General features: G+C 42.7%; 1 protein-coding gene across 3 annotated transcripts in view; it reads left to right on the forward strand.

The window, feature by feature from the left end:
• Window positions 1–6797: 6797 nt before the first annotated feature.
• Window positions 6798–27626, forward strand: part of EFEMP1 (EGF containing fibulin extracellular matrix protein 1) — a 127797-nt gene continuing 106968 nt past the window's right edge. For 2 of the 3 annotated variants that reach the window (XM_030196207.1, XM_030196209.1), the window contains exons 1-2: window positions 6798–6904; window positions 7823–7907. In XM_030196207.1, coding sequence (XP_030052067.1) covers window positions 7830–7907 — 78 coding nt within the window. In that variant the 5' untranslated portion in view covers window positions 6798–6904; window positions 7823–7829. The remainder of the gene's footprint in view (window positions 6905–7822; window positions 7908–27626) is intronic. The other variant, XM_030196208.1, reaches the window with a different exon arrangement.

Consider the following 27626-nt stretch of genomic DNA (forward strand, 5'->3'; position numbering starts at 1 on the left):
ACCTATGAAGTGTCTGGCAGGGATCCCCAAGCCCCACCAGCCGAAAATTCCCAACAACTGTCCTTCCTGCATACCAGCCTTCCCTCTAATGTATTCCCGCCTATGCGGAAACAGGAAGTTGCATCAGAGGGAAGGCTGTGGGGCCAACACGAGCAGTGTGTATTAGTTGCTGCTCGCTGCCAGTGAAAATCTGCTATTTAAAAGGTATGGGGGGAGGGGGATGTTTGAGAGACCATGAGGCATATTTTCAAAGCACTTAGCCTCCCAAAGTTCCATAGAAACCTATGGAACTTAGCCTCCCAAAGTGCTTTGAAAATATGCCTCCTCATGACATGCAGGCAAGAGAGGGAGAGACCAAATCACTTATGGGACAGGGCGGAGTTCTTCTGCCCACCCATCTTGGGCCCAGGCCCACCCAAAATTGGGTGTCTGGCTACACCCCTGGCACACAAAGGAAGGAGGAAAATCAGTCAAAGACCTAACCATTAATACCTATTGATACTAGTCTGTGAAGTAAAAGAGAATGATTAATGAAACCAAAAGTTGCAGAAAGGTCTAACGGATATGGAGAGCAAAATAACAGTTATCCAATTTAGCTTGAAGTTCACTAACCAAAGAAGTTGCAACTGTTTCTGTGATGTGACTGTCTTGGACGAAGGATGTGAGTGTGTTCAATATGTGAAAGAAAGAGTTCATAAACTACCTTTTCAGAAAGTTTTCAGAGGAACGGTAAAGTGGAAACCAGATGGTAATTCGCTGGAGAAGAGGGGTCAAGTTATAGTGGATGGACAGCAGCAATTTTCCAAAGTTTAGGAGGGGAGCCGGAGGTTAGACTAGCCAGCTCATTTTCAAAAGAGAAGGGCGCCTATCTTTCGACACAAATCGGGAGATGGGCGCCCTTCTCTCAGGGGCACCAGAATCTGCATAATCGAAAGCCGATTTTGGGCGTCCCCAACTGTATTCCGTCGATGGGACAGATGAAGTTCCCGGGGCTGTGTCAGAAGGGTAGTGAAGGCGGGACAGGGGCATGCCGGGGCGTGGTTAAGAGATGGGCGCCCTCGGCCGATAATAGAAAATAGAAGGGCGTCCGTGGCAAGAATTTGGTCCACTTTATTTGGTCCCTTTTTTCCAGGTCAAAGTCCCCAAAAAGTGCCCGAACTGACCAGATGATCACCGAAGGGAATCGTGGATCACCTCCCCTGACTCCCCCAGTGGCCACTAACCCCCTTCCACCCTCAAAAAAACAACTTTTAAACCTTTTTTTGCCAGCCTCAACTGTCATACTCAGGTCCATGACAACAGTATATAGGTCCCTGGAGCACTTTTAGTGAGTGCAATGGACTTCAGGCAGACGGACCCAGGCCCATCCCCCCCCATCTGTTCCACTTATGGTGGAAAATGGGAGCCCTCCAAAACCCACCTGAAACCCACTGTACCCACATGTAGGTGCCCCCTTCACCCCTTAGGGCTATGATAGTGGTGTATAGTTGTGGGGAGTGGGGTTCGGGGGGGATTCGGGGGGCTCAGCACCCAAGGTAAGGGAGCTATGTACCTGGGAGCAATTTGTGAAGTTCACTGTAGTACCCCCTAGGGTGACCGGTTGGTGTCCTGGCATGTGAGGGGGACCAGTGCACTACGAATCCTGGCCCCTCCCACGACCAAATGACTTGGATTTATTTGTTTTTGAGATGGGCGCCATCGGTTTCCATTATGGGGGAAAACCAAGGGCGCTCATCTCTAAATCCGGCGATCTCAGCATTTACGTCGAGATTTAGGTGCCCCCAAACGTATTATCGAAATGAAAGATGGACGCCCATCTCGTTTCGAAAATACGGTTGGCCCCACCCCTTCACGGCACCATCCTCGAAGATGGGTGCCCTTAGAGATGGACGTCCCCAACAAAAATGCCCCTCTATGTGTGACCAGCAGGTCAAATGAAAGAAGTTCCAAATCTGGAGCTTTTAGCTAGTCTGAAGGAAGGGGGTCCAGTGAGAAGGGAACCATATTCATTGAAGATAGCAATTTTTTAAAACAATTGAACAAGGGAAGTTTAAAATTACACCAGGCATGAGATCCTGCTAAGGTAGGCGAAAGGGGAAACTTCAGAGAATGATCAATATGAGACCTGAAAGAGGACTCTAATTTTGAGATTTTGGAGCAGAGATATAATCCTGGAGTATCTGCAGTAGGGCTGGGATCTGGCCCTGGCCTTCAAATATATACTAAACAAGTGTTTAGAAGGATTTGGAGCAGTACTAGTTAAATTTGAAAAATAATCATTTTTGGCTTTGTACAATTGTGACATAAAAATTTTCTGTTGAGTTTCATAAGCCTGTAAGGAGGCCATACTCTTAGATTTACACTAAAAGTGTTCTGCCCTGCATACCTGTCTTTTTAGTAATCTGATACCCTGATGGTAACAAAGATTATTTTTTGAGGGAGAAGGTTTAACAATATAATGGAGCTATCTGATCCAATGAAGATAATAAAATGGAATTCTAGCATCCTGCCTGATCATCAGAAAATTCAGAGAAATTCTCAGAAAAGGAAGCACCCAAAGAAGGAAGAGTAAGGGGATGCAAATAATGTAATTGCCTTGTCCAATGGCCTAAGAAAAAGAGGAACCCGAACTATAGCTACTTAATACAAGGTTCCAAATTAGGAGAAACCGATCAGGAATGGGATTTAGGCTTCATCGTTGATGATACATTGAAACCCTCTGCTCAGTGTGCAGCGGCAGCTAAGAAAGCAAATAGAATGTTAGGAATTATTAAGAAAGGAATGGAAAACAAAACTGAGACTATTATAATGCCTTTGTATTGCTCTATGGTGCAACTGCACCTTGAATATTGAGTGCAATTTTGGTCACCCATCTCAAAAAAGATATAGCAGAATTAGAAAAGGCACAGAGGAGAGTGACAAAAATGATAAAGGAGATGGGATGAATTTCCTATGAAGAAAGGTTAGAGTCTAGTGCTCTTCAACTTGGAGAACAGAGAGCTGAGGAGTGGAGTAGAATGGGTAGACATGAATCGCTTGTTTGTTCTTTCCAAAAATACAAGGACCAGGGGGCACTAAGTACTACTAAACTACTAAGTAATAAATTTAAAACAAATCAGAGAAAATATTTCTTCACTCAACGTGTAATTAAATTCTGGAAGTTGTTGCCAGAGAATGTGGTAAAAGGTTTGGACACGTTCCTAAAAGAAAAGTCCATATGCCAGTTTTAAGGTGGACTTGGGAAAATCCACTGCTTATTCCTGGAATAAGTGGCATAAAATCTGCTTTAACTCTTTTTGGATCTTGCCAGGTACTTGTGACCTTTGATTGTCCACTGTTGGAAACAGGATACTGGTCAGAGGCGTACCAAGGGGGGGGGCGGTCCGCCCTGGGTGCACGCCTCTGGGGGGGATGCCGCGCCCCTGTCAGCTCTTCGTTTTCATGCTCGCTTTGCCCCGAAACAGGTTACTTCCTGTTCCGGGGCAGAGGGAGCATGAAAATGAAGAGCCGGCAGGCGCGCAGCACCCCCCCCCCCCAGCGGTGTGCACCCAGGGGGGGTTCTTTCGCCGGGGGATCAGGGGTTCTTTCGCCAGGGAGGGCGTTGCGCTGTTCCAGGGGGGCGCTGCACCTGGGGGGGCGGGGCGCATCAGCGATCCGCCCCAGGTGTCAGCCCCCCCTAGGAATGCCACTGATACTGGTATCTGGGCTTCAGGATTGAATATCCAAGGGGATGGGGTGTTTGAGCTACCAAACACATAGCTGCTTATTTCAATATTCAGCCCCTCACCAGATAAGCCCAAACCACTTAAAGATAGGACTGCTATTTATGAAGCCCGATTTATGCGGTTTACTTATGTGGTGAGGGGTTGAATATTGGCACTTTAACCCGACTTTGCCACTGGAACGCCTATGAGTTAGCCGCTTTTGAATATGGGTCTAACTAGTCATTTTCAATGGCAATAACCACTTACGGCTGGTTAAAACCTTTTGAATATTGGACAGTTTGTTTTTGTAACAATGAGTCCTCCAGGAACAGAAAAATACCTACTGTACTTGAATGTACACCACTTCCATAGCCTTCAGGCTTACAGGTGTCTTATATGTTTAAGTACAGTAGGTATTGTTCTATTTCTGGAGGGCTCACAATTTTAAGAAAATAAAAAAAGATTTGAACCTGAGTCCCTTGGTTTACAGTTCAATACATGAACAACTAAGCTACTCCTCAGTCCTGCTTTCCACTTTGTTAATGTAGCACTTCTATGCCTGAGTGCTTCTGGGTCTGGGGTCTGAATGGGCTGGAGCCCCCGCGAAGGGCAGACTCCGTTGGACCCTCATTCACTTGGCACATGATGCCTCCATCTGGGGAAAGAAGTGTTAGCGGGTGGGATGACCCTCTTCTCCCCCAGGAACTTCATCACAAGTCTAAATGCTGCTGTGGGTGAAAAGGCTGGCTGTTTACTTAGTCAGGTTTAAAAGACACTTATATTCTCTAAAAGTCCAAAATGATCACTCTGTAGTCAGCAGATTAGAACTCAGTTTATTCTTCAACGTGAAACCATAGGAACATTCCAACTGCATAAACTCTCCATCACTTGGTGCAATGTTTAATTAAGTTGATCTTCCAACATTCCCTGAAGGCACACCTGTATTCTCCTCCCTTAGGGTATATTTTACGAGGTACTCCAAAACAGAGATATTTACACTTTTTACAGACTCCATGCCTATCCCAGAGACTAGTGTCCCCAAGGTTGTGCGCCTCACTTTTACAGGTCCAGACACTCCTGGCCTGACCTCCTTGCAAGGAGACCTTTGCGTTGGCTCACCCTGGTCCTGGGATGGGCACTCCCTGGCTCCGATCCCATGCTCCCAGGCTGGGTCTCTCAACTGCCCACCCGTAGCTCTCCTCTGTGGCTTTGCTAGTCAAAACTCCTCTTTACAGCCAAGGGTTTACTTCTCTTAAATGAGTTCCCCCTTCTCCTTCTTCAGGTCACTTGGCAGTGGCTTGCAGGCAAACATAGACCCCTCTAAAGGGCATACACTTAGGGGCCCTTTTACTAAGCCGTGTAGGCACCTATGCACACCAAACGCATGTCAAATTGGAGCTACCGCCTGATTACTGCGTGGCCCTTGCGGTAATTTCAATTTTGGCGCTTGTCCACTACGCACATCTGAAAAATATTTTTTATTTTCTGGGACGCATAATGGATGCGTGCCAAGTGGAATTTGATGCACATAGGTCATTACCGCCCAGATTCTTTACCACTAGGTCAATGGCTGGTGGTAAGATCTCAGACCCAAAATGGACGCGCAGCAATTTTGATTTTGCCGCATGTCCATTTTCGGAAAAAAAGAGGCCTTTTTTACAGGTGCGCTAAAAAATAGATCGGCGTGTGCCCAAAACCCATGCCTACAATAACGCAAGCCATTTTTCGGTGCACCTTTGTAAAAGGACCCCTTAACTTTATCTTCTCCTAAAACCTCCTCCTTTGTCACTCTTCAGTTTCCTAGCACTATTTCTCTGCATTTTATTTCCAAACTACTCCCCTTGGGCTGGGCTTCCTCCCACCCAGAGACCTCCCAGTCACCCCTCTCCCCCAGTGGCTGTTTACAGGGACTCTTCTCAGTAATCCCAACCTAATAGGGGATTCCATTAAGAATGCCCATAATACCTGAAGCTGTCAGGGAGCCTGGTATCCCTTTCTGGTTTCACTTTCAGGGGAGAGGGAGAGGGACAGCAACCATTGAAGGATTAAGAAGGTGTCATGCCGTAATCCCTCCAGTGGACAACTGTTGTTGTCAGACCATCTTTCTGTAACCAAACAGGTCTAAATAAGGACGTCCTTCCTTTTAGACATGGACATTTCTTCCTCTTCAGTAATTGTTGTTAGACATCCAGATTTCAGGCCCTCCCTAGTCCCACCCAAAATATGTGCAGAACACGCCCCCTTGCTGTTTGGATGTCCTGTAGTGTTGGACTATTCTGCCTTTGCAAAATCAGGATTCTGGATGTTTCAAGCACACGGACGTGCATTTCAGCCTTTTGAGACATCCATATTCTTCGAAAATAAGTGCCAGAGCGTTACAAGAAGACTCCCCCCCCCCCTTTTTTTTTTATTGTATCACCAGTTTTGAAAATGTTTAATCCTACTCAAACTTTACAATCTGAGAGCCTTCTGTTTTAACTGTCTTCTTTATTAAAAATTCATTTTGCAAAAACCAGAGCATCTGCTTTTTCTTTGGCTGGACCGAAGGCATAAAATAATATACCTCAGGACATAAAGATGTTGGTAAATATAGCTGAGGTTAAGAAGCAGTTAAAAGCTTATTTCTTTGTTGAAACCTTTGGGGGTGGGTAATCATTGGGTTGGGGTGAAACTGGCAAGTTTATCTGCCGTCATGTTTCTATGTTTATTTATTTATTACATTTGTACCCCGCGCTTTCCCACTCAAAGCAGGTTCAATGCGGCTTATGTGGTAATTTCTATCTAAGTTTAAGGCTGGTAGGTTTTCTATTTTGATAGTAAATGTCTGCCTGTTGTGGTCACAAGGTGGTTATGAGTTTTGTATATTCATGTTTTTAATATTTTATAAATAAGTATGTATGTTATTTTACTTTGTCATGATAATTATATATGTCTTCATTTGAATCCACCTAGGGATAAGCAGAATATAAATGCTTTAAAAAAAATTAAACTGATTTCTATTACATATAGTTAGATCAACCTTTTGTAGTCCCTCCCTCTAAGGGGTGTGACTATTGTTTCTGGTGGAGTCTTTCTTAGAAAGGTGGACTCCAGCATCACTAGTCTTAATAGTCTATTACCCTGTTCTCACCGTGGACTGCAGCTGCATCATAATTTAAAGGAAGTTGAAAAGGAAAAACTATCTTACTTCCAGAAGTCAGGTAAAGAGCTCGCAGAAATATGTGCTTCTTTGAATTCTTTTAACGTTGTTCCTTGCTGAGCTTAGCCCAGGAAATGTTGTGTGTATGTCTGTGAATGTTTGTAAGTGAAATTATGACCACACTGTGTGAGGAAGAAAGGTACATTTCAGGCTATAATTTTAATGACAGTAAGGATTGTGCAAAACCTCTTGCTGAATAAAACACAGATCAGAAAGAACATGATGGACTGCTTTGAATCATAGCTTTCAGATTTTCAGTCTTAAACTGTTATACTGTTGATAATCTGCAAGTTAAATAAAACTGAACAGGGAAAGAAACCTTATTGTACAGAAAAGAAACATCTCTAAGTATTATTCTGTGCAAGGAAAAACCTTTTCTTAGCATGTGCCGTGAACAGCTCCATGTACAGACAGAAGAAAATTGTGAAATAAAACTCAAATACCAACTTCCATGGGGAGGTTGCTTTTAGACATCAAACAATACAGCAAAGCTATTCAGCTTTCAGACGTATGTAGGATACAAATATGATTTGTTTTGAGTTTCAGTAAACTTTAACAATCTGGTTATCTCTCACCTGGATGAGAAATATATGTGAAGTGTGGTTATTTTAAAATGCAAAATATAGAAGGTAAAGCAGAGTGCACTGCATTTGATCAAAAAAGCTAGCAGCTGGCATGATGCCCATCTAAAACCAGTGAATTTGCAGTGAACTTCTTTTTCCGAGCATAGAGTCTGATAATAAACAAATTGAAATCCTGCGTTTACTCAGTGAAAGAGCAGACCTGATGCCCTGCCAAATCTCCTTGACAGCCCAATGTTGTCTCTAGAAACTCACATTGGCAAATTCCCTGCTATCTAGAGTTGAAAACAACAGCTTCGAAATACTAAAATGCATTTCTATTTTGGTTTCTTTTTGAGATTCAGGATGTTGAAGGTTTTGTTTTGGGCTACCCTGATTCATGCTGCAAGTTCACAGGAAGTCGAAGAAACCATAACTTACACAGTAAGGATTAAACAGTTTGACATAATTATTACATTACAGGGGATTAGTAGTCCATGACTACAGTTAAATTATAGTTCTTTATCCAGATGTTAGGATACAGCACATGAAAAATTGGACTTATTGTAAGTCGATACTAACATACCTTGTCAGTGATATTGTATTGCAGACTTTAGGGGTACTTTTACCAAGCTGTGGTAAAAGGGGCCACACTCTAGTGGCAGCTCATATTTTTGCCACATGCTGAGGCCCCTTTTACCACAGAGAGCACAAAGGCCGAAAAAAAGAAACGGCTTTGTGGTAAGTTCACACTTGCAGCGCGACCATTTTGGGGTAAAAACTTACCACCACCCATTGAGGAGGCGATAAGGGTTCCCACTGTATCCAGGCAGTGCGCGGTACTGCCCGATTACTGCCAGGGTTAATACAGAAATAAATTTCCATAGCTCTGGAAATGGAGCATGCTGGGGGAGCAGAATTACGACTGGGCTGCTGCAGTAGCCCGGCGATAATTCCAGATTGGTACGCGGCAAGCCTAATGCCACATGCCAACCCTTTAGTAAAAGGGCCTCTTAGTATTTGCTGTAGATATAGCCAGTGTTTGCTCCAAAACTTCTTCCCAACATTTCATGTGCTGTAAGAGAATTGTATGTATGATACCTTTTTTTCTGCCATGTTAAAATCCATACGGTGATTTTATAAAGCCTTTCACGTGTTTTCTTAAGAGAAGATATGCAGCAGATAATGTGGAGAATTTAGAGGGGCATTTTCGATATGCAGTCCAAAAGGCAAAAAAAAAAGTTTATTGGAAAACATTTAAAAAAACAAGTCCATAATGGAAGAAATAAATAAACGTTTTCTGATATTCAAAAATACACACAAAAAATGTTTAACAAAAAGAAGTACCACAAACATCATAGATGTTGTGATAAAAACGTCTCTGTCAACTAGAAATACATTATTCAAAACATGCAAAAGTGGTTCTGGTCCCTGCGTCGAGAAAACATTCATGGCAACGGCAGGATGTTCTCTCCACGTGCAAAATGTGCATATATACCTATGCACATGAAGGAACGTTCCTCGGTGTACATAACAATGTCTCTTCTCAGGGAGCTAAACTTTTCAGTGCAGGAGTCTGAGCTCCTGGTCCTCCTGTGCCTGAGAAAAATTCAAGCACCAACACCACCTGCCACCCCACAAGGTTTCCATGAGGGCATGGAGATCCATAAGGAGCCACGTGGCAAGGTGAGTGTGAAGCTGATTATTAAGGAAGCCCACAAAGTGAGAGAGATTTTTGTTTTATGTTAAGTATTTATAACCCGCCTTCTCCCAATAAGGTCCAAAGCAAAGTCACATATTAAGAATCTAGTGAATAGCACTAGGAGTATTACAAAAAAAAAAAGATATGATAATATTACAAATTTTGGGTTAAGTATTTATGAAAAAGATATGTCTTTAATTATCTTTGAAAAGATCATAAAAAGCTATTAACTGGATAGTAGAAGGAAGCAAGTTCCAAATTTTAACAAACTGATGGCCCAGTGAACAAAGGGGCTAAACACCATATCAAAAGAATTCACCGGCCAGGGGCTGGAAGTGGCAGGGCCCAAGGGAGGAGGTGTTGCTCCTGCCCTCATGCATCTAACTTTTTTAAAGTATGTAGGGGGGAGGGGCCACTAGACCACCGGGTCATCTTCTGGGGTTCAGGAGAAATGTGGGTCCACTGGACCACCAATGAATTGTTTCAGGGGGGCATGAGGGAGTCCAGGGTCCACTGTTCCACCAGAGATTTGTGTTGTGCGGTGCAGGTGGTGTGTGGGAGGGGGGGCCGGGGTCCACCAGACCACTAGGGAATTGTCAGGAGATGCGGGAGGGAGGTCAGGAGGTGGGGGGGTTCAGGGTCCTCTGGTCCACCAGGGAGGGTCAGCAGGGGAGTCGAGGAGGAGTCAGCAGGGGGAGTCACTGGGAGAGAGAGGTAGGGAGTAGAGAATGACATGGGGATAAAGTTTGTCCCTGTCCGTTCCCCGGCCCCCATGGGTTCTGTCCACTCCTGCCCCATCCCTGTGGGTTCTGTCCACCCCTGCCCCATCCCCGTGGGTTCTATCTCCATCTCTGTCCCATCCATCTAAAATGGTGGCCACCCCTGCCCCATCCCTGTGGGTTCTGTCCACCCCTGCCCCATCCCCGTGGGTTCTATCTCCATCTCTGTCCCATCCATCTAAAATGGTGGCATAAAGATCATATGTCTATCAAATCTGTTCATCCAGGGTAACTACAACACTCTACAATCCCTTCCTCTCCCTTAGAGATTCTCTGTTCTTATCCCATTCTTCCTTAAAGCAGAATACAGTCCTTGTCTTAACAATCTCTGCTGGGAGGTCATTCCACGCATCTATCACCCTTTCCATTAAAAAAAATACTTCCTTAGATTATTCTTAGTCTAGCTCTTTCACCTTGATTGTATGCCCCCCTCGTTCTATTTCTTTCTTTCAGTTGAAAGAATCCTGCTGTGCATTTATGCCATGAAAGTATTGAATGTTTCTATCATAACTCCCCTCTCCCTCCTGTCTTCCAAAGTATACATATAGAGATCTTTAAGCGTATCCCGCAGTCCCTGTCTTCGTCCCTGCCCATTCCTGTGGGTCCTGGTTCCATCCCCACCCCACCCCGCTGGTTCTGTTTCTGTTCCCACCCCATCCCCATGGGCTCTGTCCTCATCTGCAGAAGCCTCGAACACTTTATATTTAAATCTTTTTATTAAAGTATAAAAGGGAACAATATGCCGTGCAACTGTTGTTAATAAATCACAAATAGAAAACAATAATAACAATGAGCAACTAAAATAACCCCCTCTCACCACCACCCTCTAACCTTCCAACCCCAAATGACTTCCAAGGAATCCTAATCCACCATGTTAAAATGTCCAGGGGTACAAAATACAACCCACTCTGTGAGTTTGAAGGGGGGCAGACTCAAGAAAAATGTCAGGAAGTACTTTTTCACGGAGAGAGTGGTGGATACTTGGAATGCCCTCCCGAGGGAGGTGATGGAGATGAAAACGATAATGGAATTCAAAAAAGTGTGGGATAAACATAAAGGAATCCTGTTTAGAAGAAATGGATCCTCAGAAGCTTAGCAGAGATTGGGTGGCAGCACCAGTGGCTAAGAGGCGGGGCTAGTGTTGGGCAGACTTCTACGGTCTGTGCCCTGAAAATGGCAGATACAAATCAAGGTCAGGTATACATATAAAGTAGCAGATATGAGCTTATCTTGTTGGGCAGACTGGATGGACCGTACAGGTCTTTTTCTGCCGTCACTTACTATGTTACTATGTTATATCACCATTCATGTGCAAGCACTATATATAGGCAGGGTCACATACAGTGAGCTCCTTTTGCTCTTGCAAAACAGTTTCTACAGTTGTCATTATATGGAGTATTTATTTTTATTTGTTACATTTGTATCCCACATTTTCCCACCTATTTGCTGGCTCAATGTGGCTTACATAGTACCGTAAAGGCGTTCGCCAATTCCGGAATGAACAAATACAGTAATGTGGTAGAATAAGGTTCGAGTGTACAGACACATTATGGAATCGTAGAGAGGAAGAGTTATTATATGTCCGTTGCGAGTAACAAAACATTGCTGAAATAAGAAAGTCCAGAGCAGAGGTTTTTAACCCAGTTCTCAGGGCACACTGAGCCAGTCAGGGTTTTCAGGATATACCCATTGAATTCAATGCTGAAATGAAGGGCTGCATGTATGTGGACCTCTTCTTCCCATGGACTGAAAAGATAAATGTGCAGAGCACAAAAACATCTAGCCATTTTCGGGAAAAAAAAGACATTTTGCTGTTTCAAAAATGGCTATATTTGATGTTTCGATTCTGGACGTTTTGAGCAAAATGTCCAAAATCGGACTAAGACATCATATCGAAAATGCCCTCCACGTCTATTATATTATCAATGTTAGGTTCCCTAAGCTTGCCTTTCTACCAACACATTTGCACATTAAAGTATTAAGAATCTAGTATATAATTATTTAAGTTGCATGCATTTTATGAGATGTCAAATGCAAGAAAAAGTGTTCTATTTTTACAAAATCTTTCCATAGTATTACCATCAGAATGCAGCATTGTTTAAGAATTTTATGAGGATATCCTTGAATTTTACTGACATCTACAGGTTCTGAAGCTGCCTAATAGCCATAAGTAGAAGTTAAAATAATGCGTGAGGATCAACTATGCACAAGGGAAATGGAGGTGGGCTTACAGGCAGGGTTTGGTCAGGAAAGGCAACAACATGTACAATTTAGCATTTTGAAAACTATGCACAAGCTTTTCGGGGAACCTGCAGACCCCAGTGGTCACTGACCCCCCTCCCACTCCCACTCCCAAAAAATAGTACTTACCAGCCTCTATGACAGCCTTAGATGTTATAGCCAGGTCTATTAGAGCAGCATGCAGGTCCCTGGAGTAGTCTAGTGGTAGGTGCAGTGCACTGTGGACAGGTGAACCTGGGCCCATACCTCTCACTACCTGTTACACTTGTGGTGGAAACTGTGAGCCCTCAAAAACTCACCAGAAACCAACTGTACCCACATATAGGTGCCCCCTTCACCTGACTATTTATCCCATCTCACCATTCCATACTTTCTGGCTAGGCTTCTGCCCAGTGGCGTAGCTAAGGGAGGCGCCAGGGGATCAAACAGACTTCCGATGGCAACAGTGCATATTTTCTATGTGATCCGTCACATTTAAAACATGCGCTGGTGCAGTCGGAATTCTGCTCTCTGCTCCCCCGGTACCTTTAATCTGGCTACGCTCCTGCGATCTTTGAATGACAACCACTTGGTTCTCCCTGGTCCCAGATTCATTCAACTTGAATCCACTAGATGGTCTGCTTTCTTTTTTCTTGCACCTTTTATTTGCAATGGGCTACTTTTATCTCTTCGTAGTAATCTTTCTTTTAAAAAGTTTAAAAGTGAACTAAACAACTTGGCTTTTTTCCCAGGCCTATGAGGATGGTTTTCTGAGGTTGTAACTACAGTCCAGCTCTCCCCCCTCTGACCCTTCCCCCCTCTCTTCTTGTGTGTTTGGTGTTCTATCCTATTGTTATTGTAGTTCTTTTCCTTTTATGTTTATGTAGTTTGATATTTTTTAATTTGTAAGCTGCTCTGCTCACCAACTAGAGCGGTATAGTAAATGCAATAAACTATAACTGTAAGGGCTATTGTAGTGGTGTACAGTTAGGGGTAGTGGGTTTTGGAGGGCTCAGCAGCAAAGATAAGGTAGTAACAATGAGATGTGTACCTGGGAGCATTTATATGAAGTCCACAGTAGTGCCCCGTAGGGTTCCCCATTGCTCTCCTGGGATGTTTGGTGGACCAGTCTATTAAAAATGCTGGCTCCTCCTACATCCCAATGGCTTGATTTTCTATGTTTTGTACTTGTGCGGGTTTTTTTCTGAAAATAGCCTGAAAAGATAAACACACAGAGCACAAAAACTTGTTACAAATGGTATTTTTGAAAAAAAAATGTTTTGCGGTTTCGAAAATAGTCATGTTTCCTATTCAGATTTAGGAAGTTTAGTACAAAACGTCCGAAGTCTGACTTGAACATCATATCGAAAATGCCCCTCCACATAAATAACTCTCAAACAAAAGGGATATATTTTGATTAGTTATTCAACAGAAAGATTAAACAATACATATGCTTGATTGAAAAAGCATGTGAACCCTTCATTCAGTAACTAGTGATGCCTCATTGAGCAGCAATAGCTTGAACTAAACCTTTCTTTTAGCTATTGATCAGTCACTTATATCACCATTGGAGAGTTTTGGCCCATTCTTCCATACACAACTGTTTCGGCTCTGTGATATTTGAGGGTTTCCTTCAATATGCATCAGGTCTTGCCAGCTCACTTCAGGTCAGAGCCTATGAAATATCTGTCTGGACAGGGTTAGAATATTTCTAAACATTTGGGACTCCATCTATCCACTATCAAACAAATAGTCTGTACGCAGACAAAAGTTGAAAACTACAGTGACTCTACCTGGAAGTGGTCATCCTGCTGAGAACAAATCAGAAAATCATCCCTGCAGTTACAAAAAAACCCAGTCTAACATCTAAAAATATGTAGGCCTCTCTCACTACAGCTGATGTGAAGGGCAAGGTGTCAGCAATCAGAAAAAGGTGAACAGGAATGGTGTTCATTGCTTCCCATCTCAAGTTCACCAAAGAGCACCTGGAAGAACCACAAGACTTCTGAAACTGATTTTTTGGTTACAATAATAAATGTTTTGTTCAGTGAAAAACAAACATAGCCTTCCAAAGTAAGAAGCTCAAATTCACTATTATGCATGGTGGTGGAGCTATCATGATAATGGGCTCATTTGCTGTATCAGAAAATTTTATCAGAAAATGTTTATCAGAAAATTCTAGAGGAACATGTCAGATCATCTGTCTGAGCTAGAACTGAACCAAACACAGTCTTGCAGCAAGATAATGATTCTAAACATTCAGGTAGATCTACTATAGAAATCCTACAGAAAAGAACATTTTCTGGACAATATTCAACCAGTAGCGGTCAGAATTCTGTTAAACACTGACTACCATGGACTGAATTAGGCCCTGATGTTCAGCGCCAGAACCTATGCAGGTACCAGCAATGAATATCCAGGCTCTGTGGGGGCTCTGGCCATGTTCAGAATACAGCTGGCCTGGTGCGATTTATTCATCCTGCTGTCTGGTTATCTAACTGGGTAGTTGGCTCATTGTAAGGTTGTTTCCTTCCAGTCCTTCTTCCCAATCCCCCTCCCCCATATGATCTTATCCTTCCTCCCTACCTCTCCCCCATGAGCCGCCCTTATCCCCCCCCCCAACCAGGCCTACCTTAGGGTCCTTGGTTGTCTAGCGGGTAAGTGGAGCAGGTTCAATCCCCACTCTCTCCTCCCCATGCTGGCTCTGAGTTCAGAATAGTTGGTGTGATCTCTAAAAGCAGTATCATGGTACTACCTTGAAACTGCCACTAAAGGTCTTGGAATCATTTTGAACTCAGAGCTGGCATAAACAGGAACAAGTGAGGCTCACTCCTGCCCCAACTACCCATTATACCACCAAAGAACCTAATGTAGTCTCGGGTGGGGGGGGAGCCTACAAGAGGGTGAGACCATCCGGGTTAGGAGCTGCTCATGGGGGAGGGGGGGGAGGATATAAGGGAGAGTAAGAGGGAGGGTAAGATCATGTGCTGGGTGGTTCTGGAGGGGGAGGCACTTTTATGGGGGATGTAGGAGGGGGTTTGGGAGCATGATTGGCCAAATATTTAAGCTGATATTCAGCCTACTACCCTGTTAGTAAACCAGGTGAAGTTAAGACAGGCTGAATATCACCACTGCCCAGTTACCTACTGGTTCCACTCTGACTCTGTTGCTGAGCAGCCCTGGTACTAACCAGATTGTGCCAAGGCAGTCACAGACAATGTTCAGTGGCACTATCCACTTAAGTGTCATTGAATATTGGCAGGCAGCCAACTGAACGGAGTTTAATAGTTTATAAAATTTGATATACCACCTTTCTAAAAATCAAAGTGGTTTACAATAAAATTCTAAAGAAAACATAAAGAAAAAGAATACCATAAAATGATAGGAAAGCTCATACATCACAAGACCAGACACTGTACCTTACATACTCTAGAATCTACCTCAGTATCGAAAAACAGAGGAACCTGTACCCCATCCCCTAACTCTACCCAGTTAAAACCTTTTGAATATTGAGCCCTTTATGTTTTGAATTTGCCAAGAAAAAGTCTACTGAAATGAACTGAAGCAAGCTGTTCATGCAAAGAAGCCCTCGAATGTCCCAAAGTTGAAACAGTTCTAAATGGAAGAACAGATCACAATTCCATAACGGACATATGAGAGACTGATCAACATTTACAGGAAACATTTTGTTGAGGTTATTGCTCTGCTCACAGAAGCATTACCAGTTACGGAAAGAAAAATTCAGGATACTTTTTTCACACAAGGATACTTTTCAATCTTTTGGTTAATAAATATAGTAATCAAAAGATGTTATTTATCTAAATGTGGTATCTTTCTCTCTTTTCAAGTTTAGATTAGAATTGAGTATAAATTGAACTATACCAATCTTTTTCTCTGAACTGTATTTCATATTCAAATCAAAATCTTAGCAGCCAAAAAAAAAAAATCAAAGATCTGTAATGTAGGATTTCTTTGCTTAATACTTTTCCTCATTCCACAGAAGTCAGCAAGATTTATAAGGAGGATGACCATATAGATCCTTGTCTCGGGGGAGGGGGCAGTTAAACCAGGCCAGGCTTTACCTCATTCATGGATACAGATGTAGCTCTGATCTCACTGCTGAGCTCTTTAAGAAAAGCAGGACTGTATCTCCGGAGTGGTTGAACTTTTCTCCCAGGACATGAAAATATAGGGTCATCCTGAGGTCAATATTCTAAAGCATTTATGCATGTGAAAGGCAGTTCTATAACGAGCCATTTACACATGTAAGTGTCCACAATATCACGTGTAAGTAGCAGCAACTGACTAAATGGTATTCTGTAAGGGCACGTATAAGTGGTATAGAGCGCATCCTATAATGGTGTGCCTCCAGTTAGATGCCTTGATAAGGCGCAATAGGTCACCAGGTGTTCTTATGGAATACTATCTTAAGAAAATATTGGTGCTCCTAACCTCTATGCACTTGCAGTTACACCAGACATAGACCTGGCATAACTGAGGTCATGTTAATGCAGCTGGAACACACGTACAGTATTCTGTCAGTTTTGTGTGTAACTGGGAGTCACACCCATGTCCTTCTCCATGATCTGCACACATGTATGCTCTCCTTGTAATTAGCACTATAGCTCTTACGTATAGAATAGTGCAGCACGTAAGTGCTAATTTTCTTAGCATTGATGCATGCAAGGGGCGTGTAACTGTGGGTGCCCACTTAGAGAACTGCCCTTATAGGGCTGGATTCAATAAATGGCACTCAAAAATCAGTGCCCCCCAAAAATCAGCACCAAGTGTGATTCTATAAAGGGTGCACGAGCTTCATAGAATCGCGCCTAGTGCCGATTCTGCACTGAACTTTTAGACGCCAGACTTATACCTGCCAAAACCAGGTGTAAATGGCAGCATCCAACTTAGGTACACATAGGCCAAATTCTATTATTCCGCGTGCAACTTCTGAGAATGCCTCCAACATGTCCCTGGCCGTGCCCCCTTTTCAGTTGCATGCTATACAAGTTGGGCGCAGATTTATATAGAATTGCACATGGCAAGATGCGCTTGCAACTTCCAATCAAAGATAATAATACTCTGTAACATTGGTTATTAGCACTAACTTAATGCTAGTTAAGGGTTTGTTAATTAAGTTGCATGCGTAAATTGGAGCCATGCTCAAATTTTGGCATGCAACTTTAGGCAAGATACATAGAATCCGAGGGATAGAATGAGCCCTCCTGGGACAGAGAAATATCCAGTGTACCTGAATGTAACTCACCTTGAGCTACTACTGAAAAAGGTGTGAGCAAAATCTAAATAAATAAAGGCAAGGGGGCATGCATATGGATGGAACACGAGGTAGGCATGGTTGATGCTGCCACACAGGGGTGGACTGACTATATGGGTAACCGGGCAGTGACCGAGGGCCCACCAGTCCCACCTTAAAGAACCCTGGTGGTCTAGTGGCTTTTGGGGGGCCAGGAAATATCCCCAGTCTTTCCTGCCCGCTGCCACTAGTCTGCCCAGTGCCGCTACATTTTGAAAATGGCTGCTGGGATTTTCATAAGTACATAAGTACTACCGGCAAAGTGAATGCTTGGCCAGCATTGCCACGCCAGGAATCGCTAGAGCAGTTTACTAAAGAGGCCCTAAAAAGACCAAGTAGGTACCTTCTTGGGGCTATTTTATAAAGACACATAAGCTTCAAAACCCTTCAGAAACACCTGGTAAAATACATCAGCTTACATTTATACCTCTTCAGAAGCAGGTGAAAGTGTACATGTGTATTTTGTAAACTACATGTATACTTCATGACTCCATCTGTACTTTGTTTAAACTACATCTGCCTAAACACACGTCACATAAAAGTATGTACATTCTTGTCACTGCATGTATTCAACATACATAAACTCTGGGGAAGTGTTCTAGGACACCTTTTACACGCATAAAACAGGATCTACCCATGGGAAAATATTTAATAAAATTGTACCCTATGGATAACTTCTGTATTATAGTCTGAATGCAGAAATAGAAAGAATAAACGGATAAATTCTCCATTTAAAATTGTGCATTCACAAGCACATAGTTCTGCTGAAAATGCACATAATTTAAAACAAATAACCATTTTAAGGCATGCATTCACTGCTTGGCTAAATGTCAACCTATTTATAAACATGTCCAGGGGGTGCAATCCAATTATCTTGTGCAAACAAAGGTGAATGCACATAAATAAAATCAGAGAATGCAAATATTTTGATTGAATGATAGCCTGCTATTTTATGAGGCCCTAGCTATTTATTAACATTCAGTTGAGTAAATGTTCCATAGCAGTGCTTGGATTGCAGTACTTAGTTCTTCAAAGTATCTTGTAACTAAATCTTTCCTTTCACAATCCCTAGTGTTCAACGCAGTAACATGCTGCAGCTGGCAAGGAGAATATACCAATCCCCACTGCCTTACCCACAAAGATACACTCATAAATATATTTATATAATAGGTGTTTTTAAAATTCCTCCTTGCTAGTATCCTTGTGGGGTGGTCCCACATCTGCTCTTTTCCAGTCTTTTAGAACTGCCACTTTAAAGGATAGATTGAATAAAGCTATGAAAGGGACAAATCAGCACTTCCATAAATTCCATCTGTATCCTTGCATGAAGCTTATTAGGCCTCATGACCTTCCTTTCATTTAATTGCACCAGCATGTTAAAATACTGCCTCCTCAGTACATGGCAATATTTATTTATTTATTTATTTATTTTTTATTTATTTATATCCTGCTCATTCTTATAATTCTCCTCATAGCCTTTTGCCTTTGGCCCATCACCCTCATCTTCTAGTACAAATATCAAACAAAAGTCATTACTCAAGGGAGCTGCTGTCTTGTGATCTTCCTCATCACTAATCACATCCTCCCATTTGATATTTACTGTTTTGCTTTTGGGCTTCCTCTTTTTTATATTTCATAGATGGTTTTATTCCATGCCCTTACAGATTGTACAGTTTAGTTCTCTGTTTGCTGTTTTGCCTGCGATATTGCCCTACCTACCTCCCTTTGTTTCTTATAGTAGTTTTACCTATCCACCTTCTTTTGGGTATGTTTGTATTTCTCGAGTGCTATTCCATTAGCTTTCACTTTCTCTTCTGCTTCGTTACTGAATCATACTAGTCTCTTTCTTCTTTTTACCATGCTAAAAATCATAACAAACTGATTTGTTGCCATTTCAATGCCTTCTTTTATTGCTGCCCATAATTCCTCTGTCAACCATCTGAGAAACCTTCTCCAAATGCTAGTTGGAAAAGAAACGTTTCAACATTTTTTTAAAACAGACATTGATCTGACTACACAAATCTGGAGTGGAAGTTCGTTCCATAGCTTCGGTCCTGAAACATAAAAAATCATCAATTTGTATATGAGCAGATGAATGCAACACTCATGAGGGCTGATGAGATAATTGGTGAGATAGCATTTATTAATATCTTAAATACAAGTAACAGTATTTTATACCAAAATCCTATATTCAACCGGTAAACAATGCAGATGCATAAGAATCGGTGAGATATAGTCAAAGCTAGAAACACCAAAAGTGATGCATGTTGCCATGTTTTGAAAAATTTGAAGAGATTTTAATACCTTCTTTGGTAAACCTAAAAAGAACCATTACAGTAATCAAAGCATGGTATTACCGTACTTTGAATTACCATTCTAAAGTTCTCAGGAATTAAATAATCTTTCAGATGTCTCATCTATCTCAGTCTTGCAAAAACTTTGAAGTTTCCTATTCATGTTAAGTTTATGATATCATTTTATTGAAGTCGGCCATGTTGAAATCAGACACTTGTTCTAGTATAGTTTGGTTTATATTGAACTACACAGTGTCATGAGCACTTGAACAGAGACTGTTCACTACTCGAACTCCAATGATACTATCACTATTCTAGTGTCACCGCACCACTAGCTGGTTTCCCAACTTGTTGCCCCTAAATCGTGATGCCTTCTTTATAGAATTATTCCCTTAGAGGGCAGGTCCATAAAGGAGTGCCTATCTTTAGACACCTACCCTTGGATTCTATAAATGGCGTGCAAATTTCCACACGCAAAATTGTGCTATTCTAAGAATGCGCATGCAACTAAATTGGTTAATGAGCCACTTAGTGCCAATGGGTGCTAACAATCAATTATTGTTGTTAATTGACAATTTGGATTTGCACTTGCACACGCTTCTTGCTAAGCGCTATTCTATAAAGACCCGCACACAAATCACTATACTGTAAGTAAATGCAATATTCAATGGCACATAATTTACAGGTATGGGCATTCACATAGGCGGAATTTAGGTGGAGCATGGGTAGAGCACACATTTGCATGCATACATTATAAAATACTGTAATATATGTGCATTCTTTAACAATCTGGGCATGAGTATTTACACCAGCTCTATGTCTGGTGTTCACTTTTCCTTATTTAATAGGCTCTTAGCAATGATTTCCAGTGCTGGGCGTACAAGAACTTTACATGATGGTGGGCAGAGCTGGCTGGAGGAGAGGGCATTGATTGACTGAGCACATAGACAGCTGCATAGCATCAGATACAAATTGTGTGTGTGTGTGTGTGCGCATGCATTCCTGTGTCTGAAGAATGAGAATACATGCACGTACATACGTGTATGTGTGACTGAAGAGCGAGACTGTGCCTACATGTGTTTGTGCATATGTCTTTGAGTGTGTGTTTGTCTGTGTTTCTGTGTCTCTGGTTTCAAACATTTGGCTCATTGTCAGACGTTTTTCAATTTGTTTCATAAATTAATTCATGTAATATTTGATTAATAAGCATAAACATGCTTTTAACATGCTTAAATCAACTTTATGAACATCCACTCAGATTTGTTTATATAAAGTTGATTTATTGCATAGTGTTTAAGCACATACAATTTTTTAAACCAAATACACATCCCTAATTACTTCATGTTCATCATTTATAACTTTGAAGTTCCCTCTCTCTTCTCCTCTGATGATACTTAGGCATAATCTGTACTATTTTAGTACTCCTTTTCTGGATTGCCTCTGTCTCTATCCTTTTGTAGGTATGGGCCCTGATATTCAGACCGTGGGAGATAACCAGGCTGTCTCCCGTGGTCTGCACTGAACCTGGATATTCAATTCCAGGCCGTTTCCAGTGACCGACATTGAATATCCAGTTTAAATTTGGCCGGTTCCAACTTAACCAGCCAAGCCAATTTTTACCACTAGCCAGTCAAGTTGGAGCCGGCCAAAGTTATTCCACCTATTATGGCAGCCAAATATGGCCTCCAAACTTAGCCGGCTCAACAGTGAAAATTGCTGGATAACCAGTTATGTCACACATTATAACTGGCTATCTTTAAGCCGCTATTCCAGCAATATTTAGCAACAGATAGCAAGCTATCCAGTGCTGAATATCGCCAGATAGCTGATTAAGTTCCATTTCGGCAGTCAAATTATTTTAAATAGTGGGCGGATGGCTTCCAGAATTCGACACATGACCAGGTAAAGCTCACCAATGACCTGTACAGAAGCATTACCACTTCCTTTTTTTCTAATAGTAATACTTTTCCCTCTGCACCACAACATTCCTGTAATTCTCCAAATTATCATCTCTTACCATTTTGTTATCTTTTATTTTTAGTTCAAACATTGTTTCGTACTTTTCATACATTGAAAATACACAACCATGAACTAAACAGAAAGGAGCACACTGGAAGTCACATTCAAAATAAAAAGGTCAGTCTCAGTATGTCCTACTGAGCATTTGACCTCCTCTCCACAGTCAAATACATGTAGAGTGTCATGATATCAATTTTCAAATAATAATAAATAAGATTATAGATAGATACCATCAGAAGATAACACTGGGCATTTTGGATTATCAGTCCTGGGTAGCTCAATCATTGAACTTCCTCATAGATCCATTTTTAATTTTAACGAACTAATCATGAAATCAATCAATGTTCATAGTATCCATTCTATTCAACCAAAATTTCATTCCAAGTTTTATATCTAGCTTAATCTTCACATCTCAATAAAAGTCCAAATCAACAGGGGCAAAACTGTTCAAACATCTGCCGCCTACAGTCCTACAAATTGGTGCAGTTATGTTGAAGCCCTATTCTGTATCCAATAAACATTAAAACCCCAATTTTAAAACACCAGGATTTACACATGTAAATTGGCAATACATGCATACGGCAAGAGCACAAGGTTTGGGTAGGGTTTAGATGAGATTAGGGCGGAAGTAAAAAATACATACATATTCTCCATTTCAGAAGGGGAGTGCACCTTTATCATCACCAAGATCAATGCTGGGATTTACAGCTGTTTCAGAGAATGTACAGTGCTTGTTTTGGGCAGAACTGTACAGGAGGGATTAGGGGAGATTGCTACCTTGACAACCCCCCCCCCCCCCCCCCCCAGTTTAGAGTGCTGAATGATTACGGCCTCTGCACTTAATTGAGAGCATTTAAACATGTAGATTTCACAAATGGCACAAATACATGGTAATGTTTTGGCACTTATACATCTAGATTCTGAAATACCAACTTACAAATGCTAAAACAGACATGTATGTTGCCAGGATACCTCCGTTGATGTTTTAGGTATTGATAGTTGTAAACTGGCTGCTCCCCGTGCATTCCTACATGCATTTTAGAACAGGCCCTACATCAGCATTCTACAGAATTTGATATATCACAACCTGGATGTCTCAATTCCTATTTCTGTTATATCTAAAACGGGACTGTATGTTTTCATGGAATCTTCACGGTTATCTATATTTCTCTGTGACAAAGATCCACAGCCAAATTCTTTGACATTATCATCAGTCCCATCTGGTTCCCCAGCATAAGAGTGCAGTTTATCCAAATCTTGGCTTCACTGCTGTATTTACAAGAGCACTGTGTCACAATTTTATTTGTGAACTTGACCGTGGCAAATGTCTGGTACATCTAGTCTGAACTTTTCTTTTTTTCTCTCTTTTTTTTGTTTTATATGTATGACTTGTTAGCTTGGATTTTTTGTAAATATTGCATGAATACAGTATAATATTTTTAAACAATATAATCACCCCAAGATCTCTCTCCCCTATTTGGGCACATCAATACATCACCCACCAAGGGTGGGATTTAAATGCATGACTCTACATCTTAATTGCCAAATGTTTGACCTCTGCAAGATTTTTTTTATGATTGCCCCTCAATTTTCTACTCCATCTAACACCCAAACTGTAGAAGATCTGTGTATCATCTGCAAATGCACAAACCTTTCCTACCAGTCCATCTGCAAAATATTTGGCTCCGTGACTTATGCAGTAATTTAAATGGTTTCCAAACCTATTGATCCTGTTGCTCAAACAGCTATCTGTCTAGGTCCCATGACATTGCTAGATAGAATCTCATCATTACTCATGTCAACCAGATTGATTTCTAGGGAGTTGTAGCCTGTTGAATGCAACTCAGACACCTTGAGGCAAGCAATGTCTCTGTGTAACTTGACTTTTTTCTTCTCACCTTGTTGTATGGTATTCAACCAGCTAATCTGTTTATACCATCCTTGCTACCCTATGGCTTGCAGTATCACTAAGTTATGTTTCCTTTATCTCTGCCTTGTTTTCATATTTCATCTTGCCTTGACTCTACACTCAAGAAAGTGACGACAGGGTTGTTTGAAACTCTACCACCACCCAACATTGGTCTTTAATATCAACTCTAACACTACCCAATATTGGTATTTAACATAAAACAACTCTAATACCACCCAACATTGGTCTTTAATATCAAAGAGAGAAGATCAGGCTGCAATGCAATATCAGACAAAAGCAAGCCCAAATGCCCAGTAGCATGCTTAGAGGGCGCCACCAATTCCCCCACACTCAAAGCTGCAAGGAACACAACAGAAGAGGCAAGCTGAAAAAGCACCACCTCAAAATCAGAAATGCACACACTTTTCAAATGCAGAATGGACAAGCACACAAGAGAACCAGATCCCCTCCACCCCCCCCCCCCCCCATGCATACTCACACAATAATTTTCACACAAAAAATGATGCAATTGGGCCAAGAAAACTATTCACTTTAGATCTCAGACTAGCCAGCGACTGTACCACCATCCCATAGGACCAACCCAGATACTTTGCAAACATTAGGAAGTCCACCACACCATGCTCAGAAATAGAGAAAATATTCCTGCCAGATGTCAGCCACAGGAATTGAAGAAAACAAATCCATCCAGCTAGATACGCCTTCCAGGTGTTCTCCACTAATGCCCCTTTCAGCATGGTCTTGAAGATTCCTGGAAACTGAGCCATAGGTCCACTGCAATCTCCGTAAGGATGCTGTTTGACAAGGGAGCCAACACTCGAAAACGGGTCCACTGGAAATGAGAGACAATATCAGCCACCTCATTATGCACTCCAGGGACACGTTGTGCAGTTAAAGTGAGATTCAGGTGCAAGCAACACAGCAGTATGAGACAATGCAGCTCCACCCCATGTTATCAAAGCCACCCACCCCAGGAATAGTTCCAACAAAGCAATGTTAGCACACAACTTTGACTCCCTCCACCAATCAGGCCAAGATTATGCACACCATGCGCCATGAAAACCGAGACCCCCCCCCCCCCCCCCCCCGCTGTGTCTGTAAATGGCTCTAAGTCCTATGCCACCACCGGAGACAGTTGCCACATATGCACCCCATTAAACTGCGATAAAAACCCACACCAGAGGCGTAAATCCTCTTGCACGGACTGGAGAAGCTGCACCAGAAATTGCTTTCTCCACAAGCCCCGGGACAACAAAGACAACCCATGAGAAAAAACCCACCCCATGGGAATCACTCAGACCACAAAATTAAACCACCCCACCAAGGATTGAATTTCCTACAGGCTAATTGTATGCTTACACAAAACCCCCTCCATGGTCTCCAACAGTTCAGACACCTTTTTCTTAGGCAGGCAGGACTCCATCCTAGCAGAGTCCAGCTCAATATCCAAAAATACCAAAGTTGTACATGGTCCTTGAGATTTATCAGCTGTCAAAGGGATCCACAGCTCCTGCGCCACAAGCTGAAAAGCCAAAAACAGTTGCTGACACACTGTGAGGTGGATTCAGGACCACCAAATAAAAGTCATCTAAATAATTCACGATGGAATCAGCCCCTGCCACCTGCACAGGACACTGAGCAGCCCATAGGCATAAAACGGTCATAGTAAAAGAGGTCCTCAAACTGAAATCCCAACAAATGAAAGGATTCGGGGTGGACCAGCAGCAGTAGAATGGACAACTTGATATCTGCCTTCACCTTAACAGCACCAGGACCCAATACCCACACCATCTCAGTAGCCTGATCAAAGAAGGCATAATGTACTATACACAGACTGGGGTCAAGATAAGCATTCATACCACCACTGCAGGGATAAGACAAATTGTAAATTAAATGGAACTTCCCAGGCTCCTTCTTGGGCACCACCACAAGAGTGGAAACCATGAACTCCTCAAAAGGAAGTGCCTGGACAGGTCGCACAATCTGGCCAAGCTGCAATTCTTTCTGAACCTTATCCCAGACTACAGAGGCATGCAAAGCAATGGAGGATGTGTTGCGGGAGTACAGCTGCAAAGAGGGGCCTGCAAAAGAAATGATAACGCCCAGAGAATAACCTTCCCAAAGCAACTGAATAGCAGCCCTATTTGGATACTGCTGCAACCACTAGGCAAAGTTGGCAGCTTAATGGGGAAGACACCTTGACCAATAGGTCCAGAGGCTCCCACCTGATCCTAATCCCAACAGCAAGAGCCCCCACACAGAAAGGTAGGGTGAGGTCCCTGACATTGACTGCAGTGGTGCAGAAACTGACAAGTAGGCCTGTTGCACCAACCAGCTTTGAATTGAAAATGCCCCTCACATCTACCCCTCCCCCACCCCACACACACATAATCCAAATGAGAACACAGAAGACCCAAATTCCCCTAAAATTCCCGCTGCACAGGGACACCACCTGGAAAAGTCCTTAGGAGGGTACTGTCCAAAAGGGCCACACATGAGAAGGTGTCATAACAGTAAGCGAAACATCCACATCCACATCCTGAAACCTCCAGGCCTTGGACTTATCCTTTGCAAGACCCTTACAAAATAGTTCATCATAGTTCAGGCATGACCAGCCACTAAAGATCCAATAAGCCTGCAAAATAAGATCTGACTAGCTCAACAAGCCAGGGTAAAGAGCTGGCTTTGCTCCACCCAACATACTAGCATAGATATTAAAACCAAGTACCCAATTGAATGTGTTCTGTGAAACCTTTCCCTTTTTCATCAAAGCTCCTCCTTCTGCTTAACACCACCCACCAGTTCCATCTCCAAAAGTGTGAAAATGTCCACATACTTCCCCCTAAGAGTCTTCAACTGCAACTTCTGCTAAATTTGAGAATCCATAGGGGCAATCTTGCAAAGGTTATGACCCTAAGGAAGGCCATGAGGGCCCAGCTCCCCAACCCCTCAACTTCAGACCCCTAACACCCCCCCCCATCCCAGACTCCCCAACCTCCAGCTCAGAAGCACCCAACAAGTCGCCCATATCCCATAAAAACTCACCCGCCTCATCAGCTGAAGTCCACCGGCCACCAGAACCACTGGAAGATGCTGTAACCTTAGCCTGGTCTGAATGAGCAGCCTCAGAAAGGACCTGAGATCAAGGCCCTCGAACTACCTGCTGCCCAGCCCCCAAATTGCCATCCACAGCCCCTGCCCATGACTCCACCCTTTACCATGTCTCCAAACCCCCGTAGTACCAGCAGCAGCAGCAGCAAGACCCACTTGACCCCCCTCATACCACCTTGGCTCCACAATGGGCCACCTAACCCCCCACAAACCACTGTTCCACCCCAGGCTTTCCATGGAGCCATCTACCTAGCCACAAACAAATGAAATCCCACAACACTCCTTCACAAGGAACACCACTATCCAGGCCACCTCCTCTACCACCCACCCCGACAGCACAGACCCAAGGACTCACCAACCTCCAACTGGGCAGCAGACAGCAGCAGTCACAGGAATGAGCACCGAAGCTGTGCACCAGCCTCCTGTGCACACTCGATTTACTACAGGCCCCATTGAGATGTACAGCAGGACACGAGACCACATATGGACCAGGCCAACAACATGAACAGGCACCAAAACCAAACACCAGCCCACCTCACCGGGACAGCTCAGCCCAACTCCACACAGCTGCAACATACAACATGGCCCAGCTGATATATCACTTTGGAAAAGTGCCTAACTCACTGCAACCACCACTAAAGAAACTCAACAAACGTCAGATTTCCAAAACAAAATGGAAGGCCTCTAAAATTTTACACACACACCCCACTCCCTTCTAATTCCCCTCCACAGAAAAACTAATTCCCACCCAAACTACCAACTGCATATCCCAAAACACCATTCCACGCACTGTTCCA

Source organism: Microcaecilia unicolor, chromosome 3 (assembly GCF_901765095.1).
Source record: "Microcaecilia unicolor chromosome 3, aMicUni1.1, whole genome shotgun sequence".
Classification (NCBI taxonomy): Eukaryota; Metazoa; Chordata; class Amphibia; order Gymnophiona; family Siphonopidae; genus Microcaecilia; species Microcaecilia unicolor.